This window comes from Medicago truncatula, chromosome 4, assembly GCF_003473485.1.
Source record: "Medicago truncatula cultivar Jemalong A17 chromosome 4, MtrunA17r5.0-ANR, whole genome shotgun sequence".
Taxonomy (NCBI): domain Eukaryota; kingdom Viridiplantae; phylum Streptophyta; class Magnoliopsida; order Fabales; family Fabaceae; genus Medicago; species Medicago truncatula.
In genome coordinates this window covers 63794920-63810391 of record NC_053045.1, presented here as the reverse complement: position 1 = coordinate 63810391, position 15472 = coordinate 63794920, and the positions used below count along the sequence as shown (strand labels likewise).

At 32.9% G+C, this 15472-nt stretch overlaps 1 protein-coding gene and 2 pseudogenes across 1 annotated transcript; 2 read left to right on the top strand and 1 right to left on the bottom strand.

Annotated features, from left to right (window-relative positions):
* Positions 1–2613: 2613 nt before the first annotated feature.
* Positions 2614–7254, bottom strand: LOC11438638 (importin subunit alpha-2-like; annotated as a pseudogene).
* Positions 7255–9747: 2493 nt separating this feature from the next.
* On the top strand, positions 9748–11327 carry LOC11437894 (uncharacterized). The gene is made up of 2 exons (XM_003610460.4): positions 9748–10376; positions 10680–11327. The coding sequence occupies exons 1-2, from the start codon at positions 9923–9925 to the stop codon at positions 11141–11143; spliced, it is 918 nt and encodes a 305-aa protein (XP_003610508.1). The 5' UTR covers positions 9748–9922; the 3' UTR covers positions 11144–11327.
* A 2769-nt stretch (positions 11328–14096) lies between these two features.
* LOC11446427 (importin subunit alpha-2-like) lies at positions 14097–14797 on the top strand (annotated as a pseudogene).
* Positions 14798–15472: the final 675 nt, after the last annotated feature.

The window sequence follows — 15472 nt, the reverse complement described above, 5'->3', positions numbered from 1 at the left end:
CAAGTAAAAGTTGCCCCAGTGAATCTCTAAAGCACATACCATACCCTAAGGTTGAATTGTTATTGAAAACATTTTGTATATGCGTGTTTTCTTTTTGTTGCCAATGATATTACATTTCCAAACGATCCCTATAATATACATAACCATTTTATCGTATTTAAATCAATCAACGTACCTTACGGAAAAATTTTGATATATTTTTACAAACAACTGTATATGCTTTAACATTTTATGACCCGTGCTACGCACGGGTGGATAATCTAGTTATTAGCAATCATAATAGGAAGCTATTGATTTACATCCACCTTTTCATGAATAAGCAATGTTGATTTCTTCATGCAAAGCAAAAACAAGTAAGGAAACATAGGGTCTCCTTGCCTCAACCAATGATTAGGAATAAATTTATCAAGCTGCTCATTATTCCATTTTAGAGATAAGGAGGAGGAAATTCTGCAACTTATGATAAAATTTATAATCTTAGGAGGAAAACTGAATTTTGACAAAGTGACCTTCAAAAAGTTCCAATCCACACTTTCGTAAGCCTTTTGCACGTAAGAAAATCATACTTACATTTTATGGTATTCATAAAATGAACACTTTTTTATGCAATCAAGTCACTATCAGCGGTACCTCTGTTTGGAATAAAGTTGCTTTAAAGAGGAGCAATAAGATTCTCTAATCGGGGCCTAATTCTTTGAACCAAAACCTTTGTAAGGCTAATCGTCCTAAATTCCACCAAAATTTGAGGTTCATCGGTTTTAGGAATTGGAACAATAATTGTCTCTTCCAAGTAAGAAGTACAAAGAAAATAAGTTGGAAGCCATTCGGATCCAGAGCTTTATATGTTGACATAGAATAAATTGCATCTATCACCTCTCTCTTAGACACAAGTGATAAAAGATAAACAATAAAAACCTGACCAACAAGGGATTATAACTGGAGCCGTGTTGAGGAAGGACTTCAACTAACGCAAGAGGGAAAGCAAGCTACAATGATATAAACTTAAATCAATGCACAATGTCTACGGTATGTTATTATAGTGTATGCTTGTTTTAATTTTTAGAGGGTCAAAATTGATTCTAGAAGTGTATAGAATTAATTTTGACATTTTTTCGTAGAATTGATTTTGTCTTTATAATTGATTTTACTTAAGGTTAGAAATTGAAGATTTTTATTCTAGAATTGGTTTTAACACTCAAAATTTACTATACAACTCAATTTTACATAAACATATAAGAATATAAATCAATTTACTTTCAACTCATTTTTAATCAAAATAATTTTAAAAAATAAACTCATCTAAAATTCAAAACCAAATATATCCACCGTAAATCTTGATAAAATGTTGGACATTGTTTGAAATGTTAAATTGAAAGAGAGAAAAAGAAAAATTAAAGTGTAAAGAGAAAAGAAAGTAATAAAAAATTGAAAAGTGAGAGAAAGAGATTGAAAAGAAAAAAATAATAAAAAATTAAAACGTAAAATTTTCATGACTAATTTGTACCTAAAAAATTGATTTTAATTATTTGAATGGATGCTAGCGATGTTACCGTCTTCATTTTTAGATAGATATATTTCGGATTTTAGAATCCTAATTTTTTTCGGATTATAAAATTTGAAGGGCAATTTTGAAAAATAATAGAGCGCGCGTAGAGTAGAAAAAGTAATAATTTTTTTTACTATTGGGTTGGGTGAATGTTTTTTTTTTGTTAATTGCAGTTTTTATTTTTGAAGGATTTGTTAATGGGGGTGTTATTTTACAAGTGATTTTTTTACATATACTGCATTTTTTTTTAAGGAGCATATACTGTATCTCTTTTAATTGCATTCTTTTGATGCTTATATTCTATTAAGAATCATCCAATTGATAAAAAAAATTAAAAATAACTTTTATAAATTAATATGATTTTAAATGAATTTTTGAAGCAATAAAATCCATTTATGATAAGCTAAAATAATTATCTAACGAGAATGATATATTTACTTTTAAATACAATTAAAATGATAGTTTGGTCATTACATATTCAAAATCAATTTTGATTCATATTATCCAAACAATATCAACTCATAAGAATCCCTTTTATCTACCAAAAAAAAAAAAAAGAATATCTTTTAAATAAGTGTATCTAAACATAAATCAATTTACATTTAACTCACTTTTAACAAAAATCAATTCTCTCAAACTCAATTCTATCAAAATCAATTCTCGCCGCCACCAAACCAAACGCACTATTTTTTTTTTTTTTCCCTTAAGACGCTTGTTTTATTGAATTAAACTTAAAAAATGACATTATTAAATTGAGCATCCTTATCTTTTCTCAGCATCTTGGCAAATGGGGCTCAGTTCGTTTCCTCTGTGTACACAAAAAATCATTGTGTTGACTTCTAAGCAGCGCTAAACACTGAGTTTTAAAAAATATCTATTGTTCCACTATGCGTTATTTAGTTTTAATTTTTTTTTATTATTCCACAATATGTTATTTAGTATAAAATGTTGTCAAATTTCAATTATAATGGTGTTATAGCACCATAGCTTAGTAAAATTTGAACAGATCACAATTTCTCATTATCTAAGATTGACAACATTCCCAATTTGTGAAGATGGGGCCTCAATTGAATTCCCCCACTCTTTACATCCTTGTCTGGTGATTCAATAATCTCACGAGGATAGATGGTAGATGTGACGCATAAGAAAACATCTCATAATAAAGTTACAGGAAAACATAGATCAGCTTGCCAGAATGTTAGTAAGGGCTCGTTTGGATTAGACTTATTTTAAGTTTATGCAAATAAACAAGCTTTTATGTATTATTCATAAGTTTGTAAATATAGTTTATGAAAAAACAGTTTATAAAGATACAATCTCCGTTAGTGAGAACTTATAAATTAACATAAAAATTTATTTATTCGTTTGCATACACTCAAAATAAGCCTAACCCAAATGGACCCTAAATCAAAGATTACAATCCCACTAGTTTTTCAAATTTCACGGAGCTAACTCTAAACATAAACTCAAAGGTGAGCCGCATAAGTGATACCTGCCTTATTAACGACGTAAACTAAATCTACACAAACGGCGACATATCAATCTCATCTTCAAGATATGTCATCCCCTCATCTACCATATAGTCACATGGCAACATAAAAGTGAGTCATCCTTGCCGGTTGTCATGGGTCCTTGCTGCTGCAGCATACTTTCTCAGTTTCTCCAATGCTGCTAACTGAACCCATCCCACCGCCATTGCCACCTTTTAATTTGGACATGGCAGTTTAGGCTTATCCACCCCAGCACTTCATAACAGACACTAGACCACACTGACACCAGATACCATGAAGTACAAGGACTGACCCCGACCCCCACCCCCACCCCAAACTTGACCCCAAAGAGTCAACCCTACTGAAGCTAACCAAGATCCTGCAATTATTGAAAACAATTAGTTTAGCCAACATAACGAAAAAAATTAAATTACGTAGTTGGATATAAACTAAGGCGTATTACCCACTCAAAAGAAGTCTTCAACTTGGAGGTACTGTCTCGTCTTCATCTTTAAACCAATATGTTTCAAGAATTTTAACAGCCTTCTCACGAATTTCATTGTTGTCATGACTCTGCAAGTTTTCAATCTCTACCCAACCGTCAGCGTCAGGTATCATCTGAACATACAAGTTGACATCTCCCGTGTTTCCATAGCTTTTATCGGCTTCTCCAACCTTCAGAAAATTCTCAAGACCTTCTAGACAAACAGTAACAATTCTTGGATCATGGATAGCAAGCAAATCACACAGAGGCTTAATGCAACCTTGGCTCTCCAAGTACCTTGTAATATCAACAACATATGGCAAGTTAATACGTAAACTCTCAATGTGGCCAGCACGAAGAGCCAGAAAATAAAAATTTAAAATAGCTTCACATACTTGATTTGCTCATGGGTACCACCAGATGTAACATTAAAGAGTGCCCATGCAGCTTCTTTTGCAATGTCAAACTCGGCATTTTGAAGAAGATTGACTAGGGGGGCAATCAGACTAGCTTCAATAACAGCCTGCATCATACATAAAAGGTAGAGTTCAGAGTGCATTTTGGTAAAGAAAGCAACATAAAATCCCATACAAGGCAGTAAAATGAAAACAAAAATCAAGACCCAACCTAGAACAGAAAACATAATGTCAATAGTCAAGCATCACAATACATTCCCTTAGGTGATGTATTAACAACAAAATGGAAAATAAGGGTTTACGGTCACCGAACAACCCAACTAATACTCTGATTGGTGTAACCTGTGAACTGAATATATCATCAACAAGACTACAATGGTTATTATTGCACCACATCTCCATGTTAAACAACATGTAAGCTTCAATTTATATGCATGTAATGCCCAAACATCAAACATGAAGAACAACATAAGCAATAAAGAAATTAACATTGCATTTTATTAAATGTGATATTCAACATCATTTGAGTTTAAAAAAGATGGGATTTATTAGATTGCCTGTATTTGCTCTCTGTGTCCAGCTGTAATGCATGATATAGTACGACAAGCTTCTTTCTTGATGATATTCGTGTGATTATTTGTCAACAGGCTCAAAATGCACGGGAGTGAACCATGATTGATAATAGCCTGACAAAAAGAGTCCCACAAAATCAAGTTATTCTCACAGGTGGCACATGAGATGACATAATACAAGCAGTGAGAAGAGACTAGATTCATGGTAATAAGCAAGTATAACTTTTCGTTCTTCCCAAAACAAAACTCCCCCACCCCCTCTAAAAACAAAATTGATTCCTAGGCTAATTTTTGAAAATTGTCAATCAAGCTTCAACAACCACATACTATAGTATTTTGGTGTTTTCTCTTAATAAAATTAGAGTTACAAAACTTGTTCAAAAAAAAAAAAAATTAGAGTTACAAAACTTACCTATCAATAATTTCAGGTTACAACATTTCAAATTTTAATTACATATTCAAAATAACTACACAACACCAATTCAGCACCTTTTTTCAATAAAAGTTTAAATTAGATATAATTAGGTAGCAACTAATTATAACAATTCACAATACATAATGACATTACCTGATTATGCATATCATCTCCAGTTACAATGCATGCCACGGCACGAAGTGCAGGAAACAGCACTGAAGGAGATGGGTGCCTTCAAAACATTCACATACATTTAGAGGCAAAATAATCAATAATTGCAATAGAAAATTGGTTGAACAGGGATAGAAGAATTGGTGCTTACAGAAGGAGCTCCACCAGTCTGCCACATACACCTGCGTTGATCACTGCTTGGATTTTGTCATTCATTCCATCAGAAATATTATGAGAGTGCCCAGCATGCATCTGACAGGACTTCTTCATCATTGGAAAAAATCAAACGCTCGAGAGTGGGAAGTGCTGGCCTCACCTGTACATAAAAAATAATCTAGTATTAATACACAAATAAAGGTCTTCTTGCAGGTTTAGTTTTTAATTTAACAAAAACAACAATTACCTGCTCAAATAGGGGTTGTGGCTTTCCCCTGCAAAAGTTTGACAAGGTCCATGTGGCAATTCTCAGCATAGAAAGCCTTGCTTGCTCATTCAACTGGGATAACAGTGGAATCAGGGCACCATGACTGAGAACAAGATCACGGCACCAAGGGGACTCACCGGCAACGTTTCCCAATGCCCACGCAGCCTACAATTTCAGAGTTTTAGTGTATAGCAAAAAAGAGGACAATCCCAGTTCTAATGCAATAACATTTTAGTATAATAATTAATAAATATACCTGCTCCTGAACATCTTCGTTGGGTGAACTAAGAGCCTGACAAACATTGGTATTGTCCCGTGATCAATTACCACCTTAATGTTCTCAGAAGTTCCGGATGCTATGTTTGTGAGTGCCCAAGCAGCTTCAAACTAAACAAACAAAGTTGCACAAAAAACCAATCAAAACAACAAAATTTCAACTACATAAATTTAGAAAAGATAAAAAAAAAAAAAAAAAAAAAAAAGACAGGTTTGAAACAAACTTGAAGTCGAGGAAAATTGTCCCTTAATAGAAATTGAACAAAACGAGAAACAACACCAGATTGAATAACTTGGTCAATCGGAGGGCCAGGATCTACATACACAATAAACATCTTTAACACTTAGAGTTAGAATGACAGCAACGCATTAAAAACATGAAAGAAAATCAATAGTTACAATTGCAAAGAAGCATCCGAAATTGAGTAGTTGCTTCCAGTTGTTGGTTGTTATCATCGGACCAGACCGTAGCAACCATTGAAGATTCTCTAAACCTAACATCACAAAACAAAACTCAAATCAGACACGTGATCGCGGAAACACGATGGAACCAACCACAGAGTAACGGTGATTGATGGTTACTTTTTTTTCTCGACAATGGAGGAATAGTGAAGAGGAGTAGAGAACTACCGTTGAGGTTGAAAACGATGATTATTTCGGAATTGAAAATACAAAACCCTACTCTACGAATTAGAAATGAACTAAGGAAGGGACTCTGAGAGTGAAGCTGAGATTAAATAGGTTTGGGTGTGGGGCTGTTGCGTGTGAAGTCTGTGGTTGTAATTTGTAATCTGGAACAATGGATCGGGTTGACCCGAATCTCACATTTGTCTTTACTCAATTTATCTCATTTACCAATATGGATGTCTGACATGTGGCAAAATAGTATCCAACGGTTGAAATTAAAAGGACAATAATAAACAAACACACATGTGATCCTCAAATCCCTAAATTCCAAAACTACCGTCACACCCTCATTCTCTCACTTCACCACCTTCAACAATTAAATCAACCGGAAAAAGCCACAAACCCACCGCCGAAAAATCCTCCTCCGCGTCGAAATCTCGCCAGGATCGCAAAACATCCTCTGGAATGAGCGGTTCATCGAAGATTATGAAGAGATCATCGTCACCGCCGCTGTTACAATGTGATTGCGGTGGTTATGTTCTGTTACCAGTTATTTAAATAGAGTAATTTGAATTGAATAATGTGAATTGTGAAAGTGAGATTATGAAGAAATGTGTTGGAGTTCTATATGGTTTTGTAAATTAATCGGTGATATAAAAGTAGTTTAAAGTTTGTATGATTATTCAAATTTGTTTGGCTTGTGTTTGGTTTTTTACAAGAAATTTGCATGAAGATTTGTTGAGATTTAGTGGTATATACACTGTCCGATGGATTTCATTGTTGAAGATGAAGTGAGAGAGTGAGGGGATGAGGATAGTTTTGGAATTTGGGGATTGGATGATCACATGTGTATTTGTTTATTATTGTCTTTTTAATTTCAACCGTTTGATACTATTTTGCCATATGTCACACATCCATGATGGTAAATGGGATAAATTGAGCAAAGGCAAACGGAGCAAAGATGGACTCCACAATACATAGGGGGGACACTGATATTTTGTGTGGCTGTTATCTATCTTTCAAAGTTTACCATTTTTTTTTTTTATACAAGAAATTCGACCATTTTATATAGATTATTTTATAAATTATTTATAATTTAATCAGTATTTATTTAATTAAATAATAAAAACATTAAAATATATATACTTTTGTATAAAATATATTAAGTTTTGGTGTAACATTTTTCTTTTAATTTTACAATTTTTTCATTTATACCAATCAAATAACTTAATTTATAAACTAATCAAATAAACTTTTATGGATTCTATTATAATTATCAATAAAAGTTGAGACATGCACGTTAGTGCTCATCTTAATAAAGGTCATACATTTTTTCAAATGGAATTTTTATATAAATAAATAGAATACAATTTCTGATGTGGCTTTTTTTTTTTTTTTAAATTCCCTTAAACAAACTTGTCCTTTATTTTAGGAAATAAAATTATTTTTATAAACAAAAGTTAAAAAATAATAATTATATTTTTACAAAAAAAAAAAACAATATGTAATATCAATGTATAAACTACTTTATTAATATTTTTAAATTTTTAATTTCCTAAAAAAAATTAAATTGATAACGAACTATGTTTTTGGTATCATTGAAGTTCTTGGTATCATTGAAAATAAATGAATACTTTAACAAAAAACCAAAACCATACATAGATATGGTCCTTATAATCTACACACAGTAGCGCAATAAAAAATAGTTCTTATAATATTTAATCGAGTTAAAAGTTGTTATGATAATATTATAAAAATAAAATATATAATGTCTAATATGCAAAAATAAATCAGTCTTACACTATGAATAAGTTTGTTTTTTTATCATTAGATTAATAAATTTAGTTAAAAAAAATTGTACAAAAGTTTAGTTACATCTTATTTGATGAAATTGTAAGACTTGTCTCACTTTTTTTTAGGAGACTTTGAAAATATATCTTGATTAATTTATTTTGAGATAATTTTTTTCATAATTAATTATGGAATAATACTTTCGTAAAAAAAACATACTTTCGTTTATCTTTCAAGAATGATTGTTTAAATTATAAGATTTAAAAATAAAAATGATTAACTTAGTCATCTTATTGATGCTACTGAATTTGGCAACATCATTCCACGTTGTAGAATTGTGTTTATGTCTTATTTGGTAAAGTCAAGGGTAAAGTTTGTTAGAAGACAATCAAATAAGACCGTTCATGAGTCACTTAAGGCATTTACATTATCAATTACTCCCTCCGTCTCTAATTATAAGATCCTTTTGAGAATTTTTTTTGTCCCTTTTTATAAGACCCCTTTGTTATTTCCAACTACATTAATTATTTCTTTACATACATGCCCCTATTTATTATACATCTTTTTCTTCAATCAGCAATAAGTAGCATATGGAAAACATAAACCAACTCTCTCTCTTAAGGATAAAATTGTAAAAACAATAGTGATTACAAACAACTTTAATACAAATATCCGCTTTTTTAATTCCCGTGATTTTAGCAAAAGGGTCTTATAATTAGGGACGGAGGGAGTAGTTTTTAGGTTTTGGTTGAGATACATGATTATATCAAACACATTTTAATTAATAAAATACTACTCCCTCCGTCCCGCAATAAATGACCTGTTTGAAAATGTGCAATTTTGACCTAACTTATTTTGACCATATTTTTTTACTAATATACAAAGATAAATAATATCATATAAGATGTCGTTAGATTCGTCTCGATGAGTATTTTCAAAATATCAAATTTTCATAATTTTTTCCAATATATTATTCAAGATATTTAAACTCAAAATTACGCATTGGTATACGTAATTGGGTCAACTGTGTCACTTATTAAGGGACGAAGGGAGTATTATAAAAGAAAAAACTTAGTCATGCTATTGTCCAAAAGAAAACATGAAAAATATATATGGTTCAACGTTCAAGATGGGGGTCTTCAAATGATCACATGAATTTTTGTTTTTTAACTGAAAATGATCACACGATGGATCATTCTCTTTTTGTGCCTTTTTTTTTTGGGGTATATTCTCAATTTGTGCTTTTAATATACTACTTTTAATAGTAGTAATAGACTAATTGAATTTACTATTTTTAATTAAGAAAATCTACCATTTATGAAGGTTATTAAGATTTGGATTAGGATGACAGTATGTTACGTTGGACAGTTTAACCGCGCGTGCTTTTGGGAATAACCAGATATTCAATACGTGGAAAATGAACCTAGACGTTTTTGTTCGCCATGTGTTCATAAAAAAAAATATCGTAATATTGACCACATTCATGCTGCAACCAACCTTATCCTACAAGACAAACGTAAAAGTGAGATTTTATTTCCTATAAATAAATCTGACACCGTTTCTCTTCTCTCGTATCATTCTTACTTCATCTTCTTGTCATTTTCTTTCTAATTTCTAATTCGTTCTTAATTATTATTATATAAACATCATTTCACCTTTTCAACGACATATACATTATTCATTTGAGAGAAGGGAATTGAAAAAGGAACAATGTTTGAAATTATGGGAAGTGTTATTCCGGTGAGGATTGAGAAGGTAACGGCGGCGTTTAAGAGTGATGAGGCGGCGCGTGGGAGGCTATGTGAAAGCAGTGGAAGCGAACACTGGCCTGAAAGTTTCACTGATGATTTATCAGATCTTGTGAAATCGTTCATGGAGAAGAATTCTGTGAAATCGTTCATGGAGAAGAATTCTGTGGGAGCAGTACAAGGAAAAGAAGATGCGTTTGATTTTGATAATAATGATGATCGTGATTTTGAGTGGTATGATTATGAGGAGAAAAAGGATATATTGAAAGAGATTTTTGGTGGTGATTATGATTTTGTGAAGGAAAAAATTAGAAGAGAGGTTGAACTTGCCATTCAAGTTGTTGGCGGTGATAAGTCTTCGTCTGGATTCAAACGCATAATCATGTCACGCTTGCGGGAGAGTGGTTTTGATGCTGGTAAGAATTTTTGCTACTCTACTATTTACTTTTGCTTAATTCATTCAAATGTGAGGTTTTGCATTTGCTTAATTGTTTTTTGCTCAAATTTGAATTAGTATTGATTTGGTAAGATTGATTTAATGTGCATATGTATTTGATCTAATTTAAAACATAAATTAAGATTAGGTTAAATTTTATTTAATGTGTATATAAGAAAAAAAACTATACTAAAATTGCTTATGCTAGTTATTATTGAAGTTATTTTGATTCAAGTCATGGGATTTGTCTTGATGTTCTTTTCGGGTACTTTTTTGTGTACAGGGCTTTGCAAATCTAAGTGGGAAAGAAATAGAAAATTTCCATCGGGTGACTATGAGTACATTGATGTGAATTATGGTGGAAATCGTTACATTGTTGAAACATCCCTTATGGCTGAATTTGAAATAGCTCGACCCACAAATCAATATACTTCATTACTTGATGTTTTCCCTTTAGTATTTGTTGGTAAAGTGGAAGAGCTGAAAAGGGTTGTGAGGATAATGTGCAGTGCTATTAAGGATTCTATGAAAACAATGGATATGCATGTACCTCCATGGAGAAGAAATAGCTACATGCAAGCTAAGTGGTTCAATACTTACAAGAGAACAACTAATGAGGTTGCAACTAACAAGTCCATTACATTTGAAGCAAGACCCTTGAAAGCATACAATTGCAAGGATGTTTATTATGGGAGTAAAATTGCTGTTAGAGTTGGCCATTTGGCTGCTAAATTTAATGTTGAATAACCATATGCACATACACAGTTTTTCCTTCTTTAGGTGACTGTGTAAAACCCCTTAGCACAGGGCACAGAGGTGCTTTAGCACAGTTTTCCTAGAGCTGTGTTAAGGGGTAATTTTTGCCTTTTGATTTTGGACTATTGGAAGCATTTTAATTTATCTATTTATTCAAGATAATTATTTGTGAAAATTACTACTCCGTAGATATTTGGTTGTTCCTCTACATAATGTTATTCTCTATGAATGGTAGTGATAAGTCTCATTCCACCTATAATGAACGAATTGTTCGGAAGAATTTGAATTTAAATCTCGGCTGAAACAATCCTATGACAAATATTACTTACCTTCGAACCAAACTCCAAATTATTAGAATAGAAGGGTTAAGACCAAAAAGAAGAGATATGGCTTGTTCAAAACAAATAGAGATATCATATTGTAGAGTATAACATACCAAAATTGCATCTTCGCCATCTTTGATTCTTCGTTCTCTCTTCATCAACTCTCTATTTCAACTCAATCTTTTCTATCCTCCTACCCTTATTTGCAGAGGATCCAAACATCTAATAACCAATGACAGGTCTTCAGAAAGTAGTAAGAAACTGGCCTCCAACTAGGAAGAAGCTCAACAAGAGCAATACCAAAACCATAAATGTCACCCTTGAAAGTTGCTTAACAACTATATGAAGGTTACAACCTAATTTGGTATATATTCCTCCAGTCTAACTAAAATGTCACCCTTCTATTGATATCGTTGATAAGCATCTTAGTTATTATTATTCAATAATGAAGGTAAATTAAGTAACTTTTGCTTTCAAACTTTTTCATTTAATACCTTTTTAACAAAATATAATAGTAAGAGTATTAGGAGGATATAGTCTTACTCATACAAATGATCATGTTGAACATTCATAGAAAGAACGTAGACCATATTAATATTGCAGCTGAGTTTGTGCAAATATCTATTGATTTATTTCTGACCAGTGACCACCTCATCTACTTCACATAGACCATATTATATTGCAGCTCAATTGTGAGGAAAGTTCCATTAGACAAATTCTCAACCAAGAGATATTGAAATCCAATGCCTGAATCAATGGACTATGCAAGACTGGTAGTTGATAACAACATGGTCAATATGTTATGTAACATGGTGGGCATAAGCAGGTAATCGAAAATCATCAAGCACAACAGCTACTGTTATAATCCTCACCAAATCTTGTTTTGATATTTAACTAACATTCCACAAAATTTACCTACTAGGCTACTACATTTTGTTAAAAACCATTGAGAATTCCAAAATGATTGGAGTTCAGTATACTATATTAAGGTTCTAACTTCATAACTGCCATCAGCAGTCAAAATAAACAGCTACAAGCATAAAATACAATGAACAATAGACAATGATATATTTTATATGCAAAGCCACTGTGAAACCTTTCCATTACTTCACACGAATTTGTGTAAAATTACATACAATTCTACAAACTTAAGTTCAGAAGCTTTAAGACTGAGAGGGAGAGGTAACAGAAGAATATATCAAACCAAGAAAATGCATATCCGGCTTTCCTGTTTCTCAGTGTACTTTCTACCACAAATAATGATAAGGAGTCGAAATTTCTATTTCTGCAACTAAATATGCTTACACATTCTAATCCATCAACATACGCAGATGTGAAGAGTTTTCCGACTAATAAACTGCATAAGAAGAAGAAAGCAAACCAAGTTCATCTTTGACCTCAAGAGGATTGCTAGTCCCACTCCATACTTGTCTACTAACCAATGACTATTGAGTGAATCCATAAATCTGCAATATATGATTATCACCAAAATTGAAAGTTGTATCCATCTGCTTCAAACATCTCTCAACAAGATAATCCCCACACTTTACACAAGGTTTACAACCGACAAAACGAGTCACTGATGATCACCAAAACCAGGATGATAATGGTGATGTATGCATTGGTTTGATATATAAACTTTGCAGGATATTTGTTTTTGGCGGAACTTTTGCTGACGAGTTCCCCTAAAGAAGGCTATCTATCACATTTTACATGCCCAATACCACTAAATTAAAAAGAATGGTGTTTGAAAGTCAACCTCAGCTCAAGTCTCTATACTGATATCTGTATCAACCTCATCTAATGATGCTAAAGAAGTCAAGTGATATTCAACGTTTTTTGAATTAAATTAACAGAAAGGACCAAACTGATACTTTTAATAAAGTTAAGGGACCTAAACAGACTTTTTATTACTTATGGGACCAAACCGATACTTGAAATCAAGTTAAGGGACCAAAAGAGCATTTAAGCCTAGTCTCTTCTCACCCCTTGTCTTTTTGTCATCTCAATATGTGTCACCTGTGAGAATTACTTGATTTGGTAGGACTCTATTTGTCAGGCTATTATCAATCATGGTTTACTCCCATTCCTTTTGAGCCTGTTGATCCAAAACCACAAGGAAAGTATTAAGAAGGACGCTTGCTGGATTATATCAAACATTGTAGTTGGAAACAGGGAGCGGATACAAGTAAGCTAATAAATCCCATCTTTTTTATACTCAAATAATGTTACATATCGATCATGTATAATAATGTGCAATGTTAGTTTCTGTATTGCTTATGCTTTTCTTCAAGTTCGATGCATATAAGTTGAAGCTACATGTTCTTTAACATGGAGACGTGGTGCAATATTAACTTATAGTCTTGTTGATGATATATTTAGTTATCAGGTTACACACCAATCAGAGTAATAGTTGGATGGTGATGTATACCTTTATTTTCCATTTTGTAGTAAATACATCATTGAAGGGGATGTATTGTGGTGCTTGACTATTGATATTATATTTTCTGTTTTAGGTTGGGTCTTAGTTTTGCTTGCATTTTACTGCCAAGTGCTAAGTATGTGATTTTTAGTTGCCTTATTTACCGAAAAAGCGTTGTGAACTCAACCTTTTATGTATAATGCAGGCTGTTATCGAAGCTGGTCTGATTGCTCCCCTAGTCAATCTTCTTCAAAATGCCGAGCTTGCGATTAAAAAAGAAGCTGCATGTGCACTCCGTAATGCTACATCTGATGGTACTCATGAGCAAATCAAGTATGTGAAGTTATTTTTAACGGTTATTTTTTGGCTCTGCTTTATACTATTATTGAGAGTTTACATATTAAATTTCCCAATGTTGCTGTTATTGCAAGGTACTTGGTGAGCCATGGTTGCATTAAGCCTCTGTGTGATTTGCTTGTTTGCCCTGATCCAAAAATTGTTTCTGTCTGTTTAGATGGTCTTGAGAATTTTCTAAAGGTTGGAGAAGCGGAGAAAAGCTTTTGTAACACGGGAGATGTCAACTTGTATGCTCAGATGATAGATGATGCTGAGGGATTGGAAAAATCGAAAACTTGCAGAGTCATGACAACAAAGAAATTTATGAGAAGGCTGTTAAAATTCTCGAGACATATTGGTTGGAAGATGTAGATGAGACACTACCTCTAGGCCATGGTAGACTAGATCCCAATTCGAAACGTAAGATCGTACGCTACTACAGTCTTGCCACCCCTTGGCGTGCTCGTGTACGACTGGAATCAGAATTTGGTGGGGAGTTGTCCGGATCGCCTTGAAAAATCGTGGGAGTGGTGGAATCATGTGAATCTTCCGATTCCGATCTTTGGTTTCTCATATATGTTTTCTCCGGGTGGGTCCGCGTCCCGGTTCATTAAATGCGCCTTTTTGGATTTAAAACCCTAAAATATCATCATTTTATCTTATATAAAGTTGTTAAGTTGTTAATCATGTGAACTCTTAGATTAAAGATAAATTTAAGAAACTTGAAGGTAAGCATGATAGACTAGAACATACCTGGAAGAAATCCTTTAGAACTTTCAAGCTTTCCAGATGATAATAGCCTACTCAATCCCTCTTTTAGAGAAGGAGACAATGTAGGAGAAGAAGTCAAAACATTATGCGACTGAATCACACCTTTGCTTTCAAGAAATCAAAAGGCCAATGAGATGCCTTTTGACAATGATATCCTTATGTTCCATATCATAGTTGTCCACAAGAAGTTACAAAAACTCAAGAAGAGTACTGTTGGTCATGTGACATGTCAAAATACTGGGAAATAGAATGCACCGTCAACAAAATAGCAGGCTCTATCTTCATCTTATTGTCCACATTTTCATCAAAAAAGAGCCAATCATAAAACTAAGCCAGTTCCGCATTGGCGTCAACGTAATTCTTCCTCCTAAAAGTTGTCAAAAGCCAACCAATAACAGCCCATCTAGGAACCACATCAGACAGAATAATCTCATTTGGAGGATGGTGTGCGCTACACTCTTCTTGAGT